General features: G+C 45.5%; 1 protein-coding gene across 1 annotated transcript in view; it reads right to left on the bottom strand.

The window, feature by feature from the left end:
• Window positions 1-8,846: 8,846 nt before the first annotated feature.
• Window positions 8,847-15,074, bottom strand: part of LOC124858913 (nuclear factor of activated T-cells, cytoplasmic 3-like) — a 63,175-nt gene continuing 56,947 nt past the window's right edge. Inside the window, exon 10 of the mRNA XM_047351253.1 lies at window positions 8,847-9,467. Coding sequence (XP_047207209.1) covers window positions 9,382-9,467 — 86 coding nt within the window. The 3' untranslated portion in view covers window positions 8,847-9,381. The remainder of the gene's footprint in view (window positions 9,468-15,074) is intronic.

Raw genomic sequence — 15,074 nt, forward strand, 5'->3', positions numbered from 1 at the left:
GGGTGCCTGAAAACTTTGAATACGCAAGCTTAAAACTGAACTTTAACAATTTCTGGTTTGCTTACTTGTTTATGCCAAGCTGATGCTCAGACCCAACTGTGTGGGATTAAATAAAGTTGAGCTGCAAATGGGACGATATGGGTAAGGTTTTTTCTGTTCTGGATAGTTATATGCAACTGAAAAAGAGAGAGCCTAGTTAGTCCAAGTTAATAGTTTTTCTAAAATACATTCTCAAAATTTTAGAAAAAAAAAAAAAAAAAGAATTCTCAAAATCCCCTCCTTGAACCATCACCTTAACGTGGTGGAGGGGTTTGAGTGCTCAAATGATCCTAGAGGCTATGTTGTCTGGGGTCTAAATGCCCCTGGTAGGGTCTCCCAAGGCAAACAGGCTCTAGGTGATGGGTCAGACAAAGAGTGGTTCAAGAATCCCTCATGAAGAAAAAAATATCGAGGCACGTGACGTCGCCCGGTACGGCGGAGCCGGGGTCCCACCCTGGAGCCAGGCCTGGGGTCGGGACTCGTCGGAGAGCGCCTGGTGGCCGGGTTGCTCCTCGCGGGACCCGGCCGGGCCAAGCCCGAATGAGAGACGCGAGGCCATCCCCCAGTGGGCCCACCACCTGCAGGGGGAACCGTGAGGGACCGGTGCAAAGAGGATTGGGTGGCGGACGAAGGTGGAGACCTCAGCGGCCCGATCCCCGGATGCTTAGGCTGGCTCTAGGGACGTGGAATGTCACCTCGCTGGGGGGGAAGGAGCCTGAGCTTGTGCGGGAGGTCGAGAGATATCGACTAGAAATAGTCGGGCTTGCCTCCACGCACAGCGTGGGCTCTGGAACCCATCTCCTTGAGAGGGGTTGGACTCTGTTCTACTCTGGAGTGGCCCACGGGGAGAGGCGGCGGGCTGGTGTGGGTTTGCTTGTTGCCCCCCAGCTCAGCCGTCTCGTGTTGGGGTTTACCCCAGTGGATGAGAGGGTCATATCCCTGCGCCTTCGGGTTGGGGAGAGGTCTCTGACTATCATTTCAGCCTACGGGCCGAGTGGCAGTGCGGAGTACCCGGCCTTCTTGGCGTCTCTGTCGGGGGTGCTGGATAGTGCCCCTCCCGGGGACTCCATTATTCTGCTGGGGGACTTCAACGCCCACGTGGGGAACGACAGTGACACCTGGAGAGGCGTGATCGGGAGGAATGGCCTCCCCGATCTGAATCCGAGTGGTGTTTTGTTATTGGACTTCTGTGCTAGTCACGGTTTGTCTATAACGAACACCATGTTCAAACATAATGTTCGTCCAACTCACTTCGGATCCAACTCACCACCACCTGGTGGTGAGTTGGATCCGCTGGAGGAGGAGATAGTCGGACAGAATTGGCAGGCCCAAGCGCATAGTGAGGGTCTGCTGGGAACGCCTGGCGGAGCCCTCGGCCAGGGATGTATTCAACTCCCACCTCCGGGAGAGCTTCGACCAGATCCCGGGGGATGTTGGAGACATAGAGTCCGAGTGGACCATGTTCTCCGCATCTATTGTCGATGCTGCTGCCCGTAGTTGTGGCCGTAAGGTCTGCGGTGCCTGTCGCGGCGGCAATCCCAGAACCCGGTGGTGGACACCGGCAGTAAGGGATGCTGTCAAGCTGAAGAAGGAGTCCTATCGGCTGTGGTTGGCTTGTGGGACTCCTGAGGCGTCTGACGGGTACCGTGAGGCCAAGCGTGCTGCGGCCCGGGCTGTGGCAGAGGCAAAAACACGGGCCTGGGAGGAGTTCGGTGAGGCCATGGAGAAGGACTACGGTTGGCCTCGAAGCAATTCTGGCAAACCGTCCGTCGCCTCAGGAGGGGAAAGCAGTGCTTCGCCAACACTGTTTATAGTGGGGGCGGGAGACTGCTGACCTCGACTGAGGACATTATCGGGCGGTGGAAGGAGTACTTCGAGGATCTCCTCAATCCTGCCATCACGCATTCCGTGGTGGAAACAGAGGCTGGGGACTCGGGGTTGAACTCTTTCATAACCCAGGCTGAAGTCACCAAGGTGGTTAAAAAGCTCCGCGGTGGCAAGGCTTCGGGGGTGGATGAGATCCGCCCTGAGTACCTCAAGTCTCTGGATGTTGTAGGGCTGTCATGGTTGACACGTCTCTTCAACATTGCGTGGCGGTCGGGGACAGTGCCTCTGGACTGGCAGACTGGGGTGGTGGTCCCCCTTCATAAGAAGGGGGACCCGAGGGTGTGTTCCAACTACAGGGGTATCACACTCCTCAGCCTCCCTGGTAAGGCCTAGGCCAGGGTATTGGAGAGGAGAGTCCGACCGATAGTCGAACCTCGGCTTCAGGAGGAGCAGTGTGGTTTTCGTCCCGGCCGTGGAACACTGGACCAGCTCTATACCCTCTACAGGGTGCTCGAGGGTTCATGGGAGTTTGCCCAACCGGTTCACATGTGTTTTGTGGACCTGGAGAAGGCATTCGACTGAGTCCCTCATGATGCCCTGTGGGGGGTTCTCCAGGAGTATAGAATTGGGGGCCCTTTACTAGGGGCCATCCGGTCCCTGTACGAGCGGAGCAGGAGTTTGGTCCGCATTGCCGGCACTAAGTCGGACCTGTTCCCGGTGCATGTTGGACTCCGACAGGGCTGCCCTTTGTCACCGGTCCTGTTCATAACTTTTATGGACAGGATTTCTAGACGCAGCCAAGGGCCGGAGGGGGTCGGGTTTGGGGACCAGTGGATTTCGTCTCTTCTTTTTGCAGATGACGTGGTCCTGCTGCCCCCCTCTAGCCAAGACCTACAGCATGCGCTGTGGCGGTTCGCAGCCGAGTGTGAAGCGGCTGGGATGAGGATCAGCTCCTCCAAGTCCGAGGCCATGGTCCTCGACCGGAAAAGGGTGGCTTGTCCTCTTCAGGTTGGAGGGGAGTTCCTGCCTCAAGTGGAGGAGTTTAAGTATCTCGGGGTCTTGTTCACGAGTGAGGGAAGAATGGAGCGGGAGATCGACAGACGGATCGGTGCGGCTGCCACAGTAATGGAGGTGCTGTGCCGGTCCGTTGTGGTGAAGAGAGAGCTGAGCCGAAAAGCAAAGCTCTCAATTTACTGGTCGGTGTACGTTCCTACCCTCACTTATGGCCATGAACTTTGGGTCATGACCGAAAGAACGAGATCCCGGATACAAGCGGCTGAAATGAGCTTCCTCCGTAGGGTGGCCGGGCACTCCCTGAGAGATAGGGTGAGGAGCTCGGCCATCCGGGAGAGGCTCGGAGTAGAGCCGCTGCTCCTCCACATCGAGAGGAGCCAGTTGAGGTGGCTCGGGCATCTATACCGGATGCCTCCTGGACACCTTCCTTGGGAGGTGTTCCAGGCACGTCCCACCGGGAGGAGGCCCAGGGGACGGCCCAGGACACGCTGGAGGGACTATGTCTCTCGGCTGGCCTGGGAACGCCTTGGGCTCCCCCTGGAGGAACTGGAGGAGGTGTCTGGAGAGAGGGACGTCTGGGCGTCTCTGTTGAGTCTCTGCCCCCACGACCCGGTCCCGGATAAAGCGGACGACGACGACATTCTCAAAATATAGGTAACAGTGCAATATCATTTTAAATAGTTTAAAACCTACATAGTAACATAAATATTGAATGAAATATTAACCTTTGGCCGTCTCTCAGTGAACCTCTGGGAAATTCTTTCAAGGCTCTTTAGAAAACCATTTCAGGTGACCACCTCATGAAGCTCATGGAGAGAACACCAAGAGAGCAAATCAGTAGGGGCAACTCTGTCTCAGGTTATAAGATTGCGTCATGTAACTGGTGGGTTGCCCGTTCGAACCCCCGTTCCATCTGTCTCAGTCGTTGGGTTCCTGAGCAAGACCCTTAGCCCCAGAAAGCTCCCCTGGCACGGCACAGTGGCAGCCCGCTGTTCCTTAAAGTGATGGGTTAAAATGCAGATGTTGATTTCTCCATTGTGAGATCAATAAAGTCTAAATTATTATTAGTATTTTTAATCGAAGCAAAAGGTGGCTATTTTGAAGAATATAAAATATAAAAATATTTAAGAGTTATTTCACATTTTTAGTTTACTATATAATTCCAAGTGTGTTCATTCACAGTTTTGTTGCCTGTGGTGAGAATCAACAATGTAAATAGTCATGAAAATAAAAAAATCCCATTAAGTGAGAAAGTGTATCTAAAACGTTTGACTGGTAGTGTGTGTGTGAATATATATACAGGTCCTTCTCAAAATATTAGCATATTGTGAAAAAGTTCATTATTTTCCATAATGTCATGATGAAAATTTAACATTCATATATTTTAGATTCATTGCACACTAACTGAAATATTTCAGGTCTTTTATTGTCTTAATACGGATGATTGTGGCATACAGCTCATGAAAACCCAAAATTCCTATCTCACAAAATTAGCATATTTCATCCGACCAATAAAAGAAAAGTGTTTTTAATACAAAAAACGTCAACCTTCAAATAATCATGTACAGTTATGCACTCAATACTTGGTCGGGAATCCTTTTGCAGAAATGACTGCTTCAATGCGGCGTGGCATGGAGGCAATCAGCCTGTGGCACTGCTGAGGTCTTATGGAGGCCCAGGATGCTTCGATAGCGGCCTTTAGCTCATCCAGAGTGTTGGGTCTTGAGTCTCTCAACGTTCTCTTCACAATATCCCACAGATTCTCTATGGGGTTCAGGTCAGGAGAGTTGGCAGGCCAATTGAGCACAGTGATACCATGGTCTGTAAACCATTTACCAGTGGTTTTGGCACTGTGAGCAGGTGCCAGGTCGTGCTGAAAAATGAAATCTTCATCTCCATAAAGCTTTTCAGCAGATGGAAGCATGAAGTGCTCCAAAATCTCCTGATAGCTAGCTGCATTGACCCTGCCCTTGATAAAACACAGTGGACCAACACCAGCAGCTGACACGGCACCCCAGACCATCACTGACTGTGGGTACTTGACACTGGACTTCTGGCATTTTGGTATTTCCTTCTCCCCAGTCTTCCTCCAGACTCTGGCACCTTGATTTCCGAATGACATGCAGAATTTGCTTTCATCCGAAAAAAGTACTTTGGACCACTGAACAACAGTCCAGTGCTGCTTTTCTGTAGCCCAGGTCAGGCGCTTCTGCCACTGTTTCTGGTTCAAAAGTGGCTTGACCTGGGGAATGCGGCACCTGTAGCCCATTTCCTGCACACGCCTGTGCACGGTGGCTCTGGTTGTTTCTACTCCAGACTCAGTCCACTGCTTCCGCAGGGCCCCCAAGGTCTGGAATCGGCCCTTCTCCCCAATCTTCCTCAGGGTCCGGTCACCTCTTCTCCTTGTGCAGCGTTTTCTGCCACACTTTTTCCTTCCCACAGACTTCCCACTGAGGTGCCTTGATACAGCACTCTGGGAACAGCCTATTCGTTCAGAAATTTCTTTCTGTGTCTTACCCTCTTGCTTGAGGGTGTCAATAGTGGCCTTCTGGACAGCAGTCAGGTCGGCAGTCTTACCCATGATTGGGGTTTTGAGTGATGAACCAGGCTGGGAGTTTTAAAGGCCTCAGGAATCTTTTGCAGGTGTTTAGAGTTAACTCGTTGATTCAGATGATTAGGTTCATAGCTCGTTTAGAGACCCTTTTAATGATATGCTAATTATGTGAGATAGGAATTTTGGGTTTTCATGAGCTGTATGCCACAATCATCCGTATTAAGACAATGAAAGACCTGAAATATTTCAGTTAGTGTGCAATGAATCTAAAATATATGAATGTTAAATTTTCATCATGACATTATGGAAAATAATTAACTTTATCACAATATGCTAATATTTTGAGAAGGACCTGTATATACATATCTATATAGATATAGCTTATTTGGTACCGTTAAACTATTGTTGTGTATGTTATGAAATTTTTAGTGCCTTGCTTGATTTGCTCTGATACTCTACAGGAACTGACAAAAGTATTAGAACCCCTCTGTGTTGTTCAATTCTTCTCTTATATAGTCTTAGAGTAATGGTTTCTCAGCCTTCTGCTTTCATCTGTGTGAGATAATATGTATGCAACACTGTTAAGATTATGTCTAGGACAACAGGACTCATGAGAGTCACCTTGAAAACTATTGTAGCTTATAGGATAACTTTTACTTTGTCTGGTCAGAATGATTTGGCAGCACTACTGAGCACATCTCCAATACTGTAAAATCCTTCTCTCGCAAGATTAAAATAAAGCTGATTCTGAGTGACATTCATCAGTCTCTGGATGTGAATGTTTCTACAACATGTACAACAATACAGGTCCTTCTCAAAAAATTTGCATATTGTGATAAAGTTCATTATTTTCCATAATGTCATGATGAAAATTTAACATTCATATATTTTAGATTCATTGCACACTAACTGAAATATTTCGGGTCTTTTATTGTCTTAATACGGATGATTGTGGCATACAGCTCATGAAAACCCAAAATTCCTATCTCACAAAATTAGCATATCATTAAAAGGGTCTCTAAACGAGCTATGAACCTAATCATCTGAATCAACGAGTTAACTCTAAACACCTGCAAAAGATTCCTGAGGCCTTTAAAACTCCCAGCCTGGTTCATCACTCAAAACCCCAATCATGGTTAAGACTGCCGACCTGACTGCTGTCCAGAAGGCCACTATTGACACCCTCAAGCAAGAGGGTAAGACACAGAAAGAAATTTCTGAACGAATAGGCTGTTCCCAGAGTGCTGTATCAAGGCACCTCAGTGGGAAGTCTGTGGGAAGGAAAAAGTGTGTCAGAAAACGCTGCACAACGAGAAGAGGTGACCGGACCCTGAGGAAGATTGTGGAGAAGGGCCGATTCCAGACCTTGGGGGACCTGCGGAAGCAGTGGATTGAGTCTGGAGTAGAAACATCCAGAGCCACCGTGCACAGGCGTGTGCAGGAAATGGGCTACAGGTGCCGCATTCCCCAGACCTGGGCTACAGAGAAGCAGCACTGGACTGTTGCTCAGTGGTCCAAAGTACTTTTTTCGGATGAAAGCAAATTCTGCATGTCATTCGGAAATCAAGGTGCCAGAGTCTGGAGGAAGACTGGGGAGAAGGAAATGCCAAAATGCCAGAAGTCCAGTGTCAAGTACCCACAGTCAGTGATGGTCTGGGGTGCCGTGTCAGCTGCTGGTGTTGGTCCACTGTGTTTTATCAAGGGCAGGGTCAATGCAGCTAGCTATCAGGAGATTTTGGAGCACTTCATGCTTCCATCTGCTGAAAAGCTTTATGGAGATGAATATTTCATTTTTCAGCACGACCTGGCACCTGCTCACAGTGCCAAAACCACTGGTAAATGGTTTACAGACCATGGTATCACTGTGCTCAATTGGCCTGCCAACTCTCCTGACCTGAACCCCACAGAGAATCTGTGGGATATTGTGAAGAGAACGTTGAGAGACTCAAGACCCAACACTCTGGATGAGGTGAAGGCCGCTATCGAAGCATCCTGGGCTTCCATAAGACCTCAGCAGTGCCACAGGCTGATTGCCTCCATGCCACGCCGCATTGAAGCAGTCATTTCTGCAAAAGGATTCCCGACCAAGTATTGAGTGCATAACTGTACATGATTATGTGAAGGTTGACGTTTTTTGTATTAAAAACACTTTTCTTTTATTGGTCGGATGAAATATGCTAATTTTGTGAGATAGGAATTTTGGGTTTTCATGAGCTGTATGCCACAATCATCCGTATTAAGACAATAAAAGACCTGAAATATTTCAGTTAGTGTGCAATAAATCTAAAATATATGAATATTAAATTTTCATCATTACATTATAGAAAATAATTAACTTTATCACAATATGCTAATTTTTTGAGAAGGACCTGTAGTTTGATGGTATTAAATAAGCTATTTGATTCACGTTTAGTACTTACTATACGATTGCCATCCGTGTTGACTCGGACGAGGAAATAGATGGTGCTGTTGTGGAAGAGAGGTTAGAAACTACAGCCTTCGAGTCTGCAGACACATGCTTCTCACAAAATCACCCACGAACATAAGGATTGTGCGATGGTATGAGGGAGCGCCATGTTGTGTGCAGGTAAGCCCAATCATGGAAAAAAATATTGGGCTTTCCTTCTCGTCTCCGCCACCTAACGAACAAGATGCGTAATGGTGCGGTCTGGGGCAGGACAAGAAGAGTTGCCAGTGACGTCACTCTCCTATGCCGCATGGAATTGCAAAGTCAAATTGATTTATAGAACACTTTTTGCAGGGGTGGGCATTAAATAGCAAAAGCATTTTCCTCTTAGTTTGCTCTTTAGTTGTGTCACACAATGAGCAGTTTTTTAGAAGAAAATTAAATCGCGGTTTGAAAGATCTATTAGCAATTTCATTTGTGAGTCAAAAAATGCAGCTATGACTTTAAAATGAGAAAGCATTTCTGTTAATTTTAATTTTCAAATATGACATTTCAAAATTAATTTTGGTCATGTTTTGCTGGGACATGTTTTGAAAATCAAATGTTAAACGTTATTTTATTTATAATTTTAATTAAGTAAAAGAATAAGCAGGTTTGAAGAAGAAAATGAAAATGCAGTTTGGACGATTTATTTTTAATTTTATTTATGAGTCAAAGAATGCTGCTTCATTTTGAAAATGAAAAAGCACTTTATTAATACATTTTAATGTGAACATTGGGTCACATTTGCTGGTATAGGCATTGACTTCCATTTGTGCTGTAATTAATGGAAGTCAATACAAGGTTAAGCCATTTACAGCCAACCTATGCTTAATTCAGGCTTTAGCGCCAACCCTAAAAATGACGTTCTGCGCAATTAGGACCAGGCTTTGGTCCCCACAAGGTCCATCAGTGTTGAAAAGGTGTTAAAGAGAGAACATAAATAAGTTCAGACAGATGTTTAGCTAATTATTCAGATAAGTTTTCTTTATTTTTACTTCAACCTTACAATACATTTTCGTTTATTAAAGGTCACACCTCAGCAATTCAGGCTGAACAGCATTAACATTTTCAGCAAGGGAAAGTATAAAATAATGCATTTAAAAATGTGATGGGGGAAATCCAAAAACAGCTTTTTCAAAAATGCCCTTTCAAAATGGCAGAAATTTCGTGTTTTTGTGCAACTGTAATATCTTTGACACCACTGATAGCATTAAAGTTAGATACGTTATTTTATTCTTTTTACAGTTTCTCCAATGCAGTCATAAATATTGATATCTTTGGTGTGTCTGTGAGGTACAAGTGTTTTTTGTCTAAAGTTCCTGAGAAAACATGAAGAATAAAACACCAAGTAAAATAAACTACAGACTCATTAAAGGGCATTGATTGGTTTTCAGGCACTTGAAGATCAGTTGTGAGCACTTTGTGCAAACATGAGTTGATGAAGAAATTACTGGGGGTCTCTGCAGAAGGGCACGCAGCGGGTGCCGGACTTGTGCTCCTAGTTGTGCTGGTTGAATCTGTCACACTGGTCAGGCTGCACACAGCTGCTCAATGTACTGATGTCTCTATCGATAATCTCGTTCACTGCAACAGGAAACAAAGTTTGTGCAATGAGTTTAGGAATTATTTCTTAAGGTGCGTTCCGACAGACCCAAACATGACTCCTTCAGTAAGAAACATGACTCCTTCAGCAAAATGGGGAAGGAACCAAGGTGATTAGCGGCTGAGATCTCGTGAGAGTTGTATGTAAGTAATATGGCGGTATACTGGTAAACAAACACGACAGAACTCAAGTAAAACAAACCAATAAATTCAAGTTGAACACATAAACATGTAAAATACTAACCACTGTCTCATATTTTCCCAATAAAACAAACTGAACTATGAAACCTTGGACAGCCTGGAGAGCTATGTGGACGAATGTTTTAAAAACGTTGTAATGGGGAAGCCACAAAAATCTCGACCCATGGCCACACCAACATCAAAACGCAAACCATTCAGTGTGCTCTGCCCCTCCACTATCTCTCCAGAGAAAAGCTACGCTGATGTCCTGGACTGTATCGACAAGAAGCTAACCAGCCTGGATGTTCGTCACGCCCTGGTGGAAGTTCTCCACAGGGAATTTCAAACTCTGAGGGAGTCTCGGGTTTAGCCAGGGACAACTCACTTTGCTCACAGCTGAGAACCAAACACTGACGGATAGCGTGACAACACTTATCCATGGAATGACGCAGCTGTCTGGAGAAAACAAAAAAATGAAAGAGACCATCCTGGATATACAGGCATGCGGGACAACCTTGTCTTCTCCAGGATCCGAGAGCGGGCAGAGGAAGACGCTGAATACACGGTCCGAGAATTTCTCCAACAACAGCTGAAACTCCCAAGTGATGAGATAAAAAATCATCGGCTCAGAGGTAAGAAGCCTGATCACAACTGACCTCGGCCAATTGGATTAAATTTCGAACACTATAAGCAAAAAGACCAGGTCAGAAGTCGGGCCATAGAGCTGCAGGGAAGAACTTCAGTGTTAATGACCACGTCCCAAAGGAGATCCTCGATCAGAGGCGAGTTTTATTCCCAAGCACAAGAGATATATAACCGAAGGCACCAGAGCTACATTGGCTGTATATAAACTTTATTTCAATGGTCAGTTGTTCAGGTACCGGGAGATCACTCCGTGGCTTTATTAGGAGCAACAGCTGGTTAATCTAAGACATGTAACACTGGTTAGATAAGAGGTTAGATAACTGGCAAATGTAGTGGAATGTAAAGCACAACTCAGCATGATGTTTACACTGTTTGATGTGGGTGGGGCCAATGCTGGGCTTTTGGGTATCTGCTCTTTTTTGTCTCACTCGTCTACCTCTCATTTACACTCCTTACATCTCTGTCACTCTTTTTGCTTTCTGTCACACACAAACATGCACACTCTCACACACACATATATTTCTTAAACTTACACTCATATCTCTCACCCCCTCTTATCCCCAGCACCTTCTTAATTTTCTGTCTTTTTCTCTGCTATGTCTCTGCTCCTGGACTTCATATCAGGCAACCCAAAGCACTAGCTATGATTTCACCTGGGTCTACCTGTTTCTGTGGTAACATGAAAGAGAGAAAAAGTAGAAAAAAAATTTATCAGCTTAAAAGACTACTGGCAGATGTTGTCTTATTACAAGAGATTCATAAATCTGCCACAGATGCAAATGATCTTAAATCACCTGAGTTTCCTAATTTGTTTTCTGCCTGTTATAATTTTAGGCAAAGGGGAGTAGCAATTGTAATTCACAAAAGTGTTAACTTTACAGCATTAGACACTGTTACAGATCCAGAGGGTAGATTTCTAATAATGAAAATATCTATACATAACCAAAAGATATGTACTGTCAGTATATATGCCCCAAATGTTGATGACCCCCCATTCTTCCATTCTTTTTTTCTGCAATGTTTAAATACTTGGATTGCTTACTTCTTCTTGGAGGCCATCTCAGCTTTGGTCTAAATGAAGAATTAGACAGGCTGAGCACAACAGGGACTCAGTGCAATTGACAATCAATAAATATAGTTAAACAGTACATGAGTGATTACGGACTTTGCGATGCATGGCAATCTCTTCATCCTAATCACAGAGAATATACTTTCTTCTCACATGTCCATCACTCTTATTCTCATCTGGATTATTTCTTAGTCAGCAGCTCATTGTTGGCTGACATTTCAGACACTGAGATGCACCCTATAGCTGTCAGCAATCATGTCCCTGACTTCTTAACTCTAGTAAATAAGAAAGAAAACCCACAAAGCAAAAACTGGAGGTTTAATACATCATTGCTTAAGGATGAAGAATTTCTCAAATATTTTACTGAAGAGTGGACTTCATATTTGGAGTTTAATGACCTCCCAGGGACATCAACATCTATTCTCCGGGAGGCAGGGAAAGCAGTGATGAGAGGTAAAATAATCTCATTCTCATCACATAAGAAGAAAAAAGAAAACAAACGTATTCAGGAATTAGAAGACACCATTAAACTGTAAAAAGCTTCCCAGGAAGAGGAAATGCTCAGCAAACTACGTAAAACCAAACTAGAATGAGATGAAATTATTGACAAAGCCTTTTAGCTAACCAGTTAAAAATAAATAAAGAAAAAACAACTATATTTGCTGTGAAAGCCTCGACAGGGAATACAGTTTATAATCTTGAAAGAATAAACAGAGACACCAGAGATTTCTACCAAGCATTATAGTCACAACAGAAAGACCCGTCAGATAACGAAATTGATCAATTTCTGGATAAAGTAATACTTCCTAAATTATCAGACAATTAAGCGATGGCCCTGGATGTACCACTGACTTCAGCCGTAATCCAAGAAGCTCTCATAAGCATGCCCAGTAAAAAGGCTCCAGGCCCAGATGGATTCATAACAGAGTTCTACAAAGAATTCTGGAATATTTTGGCTCCAATATTCCGAAGAATGATGCTGAAAACCTAAGAAAATGGCATACTTCTGCCAAATATAAATTCTGCCACTCACATCACTTTGTTAAAACCAGGAAAAGACCCAGTACTTCCTACCAGCTCCCGTCCCATATCCCTTATTAACGTTGATCTCAAAATAATCTGTAAAGCCCTCGCAGAAAGACTAGAAAAGGTAACTCCTTTCATAACACTATCCTGACCAAACTGGTTTTATAAAAGGGAGGCATTCATCCCCAAATTCATGCAGATTACTTAATTTAATAGACTATTTCTACAGTAAAAATATTGACACCAACATATTATCTCTAGATGCAGAAAAAGCATTTGATAGAGTTAACTGGAAATTCTTGTTTACAACCTTGAATAAATTTGGTTTGCTATCAGTCAAACTAAAGATATTAAAAGGCCTAACATGTATGAACATTACTCTTTCTCCAGCATTCGCAAACCATTGTCTCTCAGGTAATTGGATGTATAAATTATGTCTAACATATATAGGACACTGTCTATTATAGATTAATCAATTTCCCTTGCTATTATGAAATGGAAGGTGGACTTTCAGTTGACTTTGACTAAACAATTTGGTCACAGATATGTTTCAGAAGTTTGAAAATGACTATTAAGACCAGTTTACAATTAATACAATATAAAATCCTTCATAGAGTATACTATACAGGTCAACGGATGTTCAGGATGGGTTTTGCACCATCTAATACTTGCTTGCACTGTACAGGCAATATACCTGACAATTACAGGGGTTGGACAGTGAAACTGAAACACCTGGTTTCAAACAATAATTTATTAGTATGGTGTAGAGCCTCCTTTTGCAGCCAATACAGCGTCAATGCGTATTGGGAATGACATATACAAGTCCTGCACAGTGGTCAGAGGGATTTTAAGACATTCTTCTTGCAGGATAGTGGCCAGGTCACTACGTGATACTGGTGGAGGAAAACGTTTCCTGACTCGCTCCTCCAAAACACCCCAAAGTGGCTCAATAATATTTAGATCTGGTGACTGTGCAGGAGATGTTAAACTTCACTTTCATGTTCATCAAACCAATCTTTCACCAGTCTTGCTGTGTGTATTGGTGCATTGTCATCCTGATACACGGCACCGCCTTCAGGATACAATGTTTGAACCACTGGATGCACATGGTCCTCAGGAATGGTTCGGTAGTCATTGGCAGGGACGCGCCCATCTAGCACAAGTATTGGGCCAAGGGAATGCCATGATATGGCAGCCCAAACCATCACTGATCCACACCTATGCTTCACTCTGGGCATGCAACAGTGTGGGTGGTACACTTCTTTGGGGCTTCTCCACACCATAACTCTCCCGGATGTGGGCAAAACAGTAAAAATCGACTCATCAGAGAACAATACATGTTTCACATTGTCCACAGCCCAAGATTTGCGCTCCTTGCACCATCGAAACCGACGCTTGGCATTGGTATGAGTGACCAAAGGTTTGGCTATAGCAGCCCGGCCGTGTATATTGACCCTGTGGAGATCCCAACGGACAGTTCTGGTGGAAACAGGAGAGTTGAGGTGCACATTTAATTCTGCCGTGATTTGGGCAGCCGTGGTTTTATGTTTTTTGGATACAATCCGGGTTAGCACCCGAACATCCCTGTCAGACAGCTTCCTCTTGCATCCACAGTTAATCCTGTTGGATGTGGTTCGTCCTTCTTGGTGGTTTGCTGACATTACCCTGGATTATGTCACCCATAATGTTGTGTGCATTTCAATATTTTGAGCAAAACTGTGCTCTTACCCTGCTAATTGAACCTTCACACTCTGCTCTGCTTCACACACAGCCCCCCGGCACACTCTGCTGGGGGGCTGTGGTCCCAACCGGGGTGAGGCTTTGGTGGCTCTCAGGGGCGGCATTCTGGGCGGGTCTGGGATGGGCTTGGGGCCCTGGGTTCCTAGGGTCCTGGCGGCTTGGATCAGGCTGGGTATGTCACCGGGATTTTGTCTGGCACATGCTCTGGCACCCGGCACTGGCCCAAGGGCCTTCGGTGCATCAGTGGGCGATGTGGAGGAGCAGCGGCTCTACTCTGAGCCCCTCCCGGATGGCCGAGCTCCTCACCCTATCTCTAAGGGAGTGTCCGGCAACCCTACGGAGGAAGCTCATATCACCCGCTTGTATCTGGGATCTCGTTCTTTTGGTCATGACCCAAAGTTCATGGCCATAGGTGAGGGTAGGACCGTAGACCAACCGGTAAATCAAGAGCTTCGCTTTTCGGCTCAGCTCTCTCGTTGACACAACGGACCGGCACAGTGCCCCCATTTCTGCGGCAGCCGCACCGATCCTTATGTCGATCTCCCGCTCCATTCTTCCCTCACTTATGAACAAGACCCCGAGATACTTGAACTCTTCCACTTCAGGCAGGAACTCCCCTTCAACCTGAAGAGGACAAGCCACCCTTTTCCGGTCGAGTACCATGGCCTCGGACTTGGAGGAGCTGATCTTCATCTCAGCCACTTCACACTCAGCTGTGAACCGCCCCAGCGCATGCTGTAGGTCTTGGCTATAGGAGGCCAGCAGGACCACGTCATCCCCAAAAAGAATAGACAAAATCCACTGGTCCCCAAACCTGACCCCCTCCGGCCCTTGGCTGCGTCTAGAAATCCTGTCCATAAAAGTTATGAACAGGACCGGTGACAAAGGGCAGCCCTGCCGGAGTCCAACATGCACAGGGAACAGGTCCA

This window comes from Girardinichthys multiradiatus, chromosome 2 (genome assembly GCF_021462225.1).
Source record: "Girardinichthys multiradiatus isolate DD_20200921_A chromosome 2, DD_fGirMul_XY1, whole genome shotgun sequence".
In the NCBI taxonomy this organism is placed as follows: Eukaryota; Metazoa; Chordata; class Actinopteri; order Cyprinodontiformes; family Goodeidae; genus Girardinichthys; species Girardinichthys multiradiatus.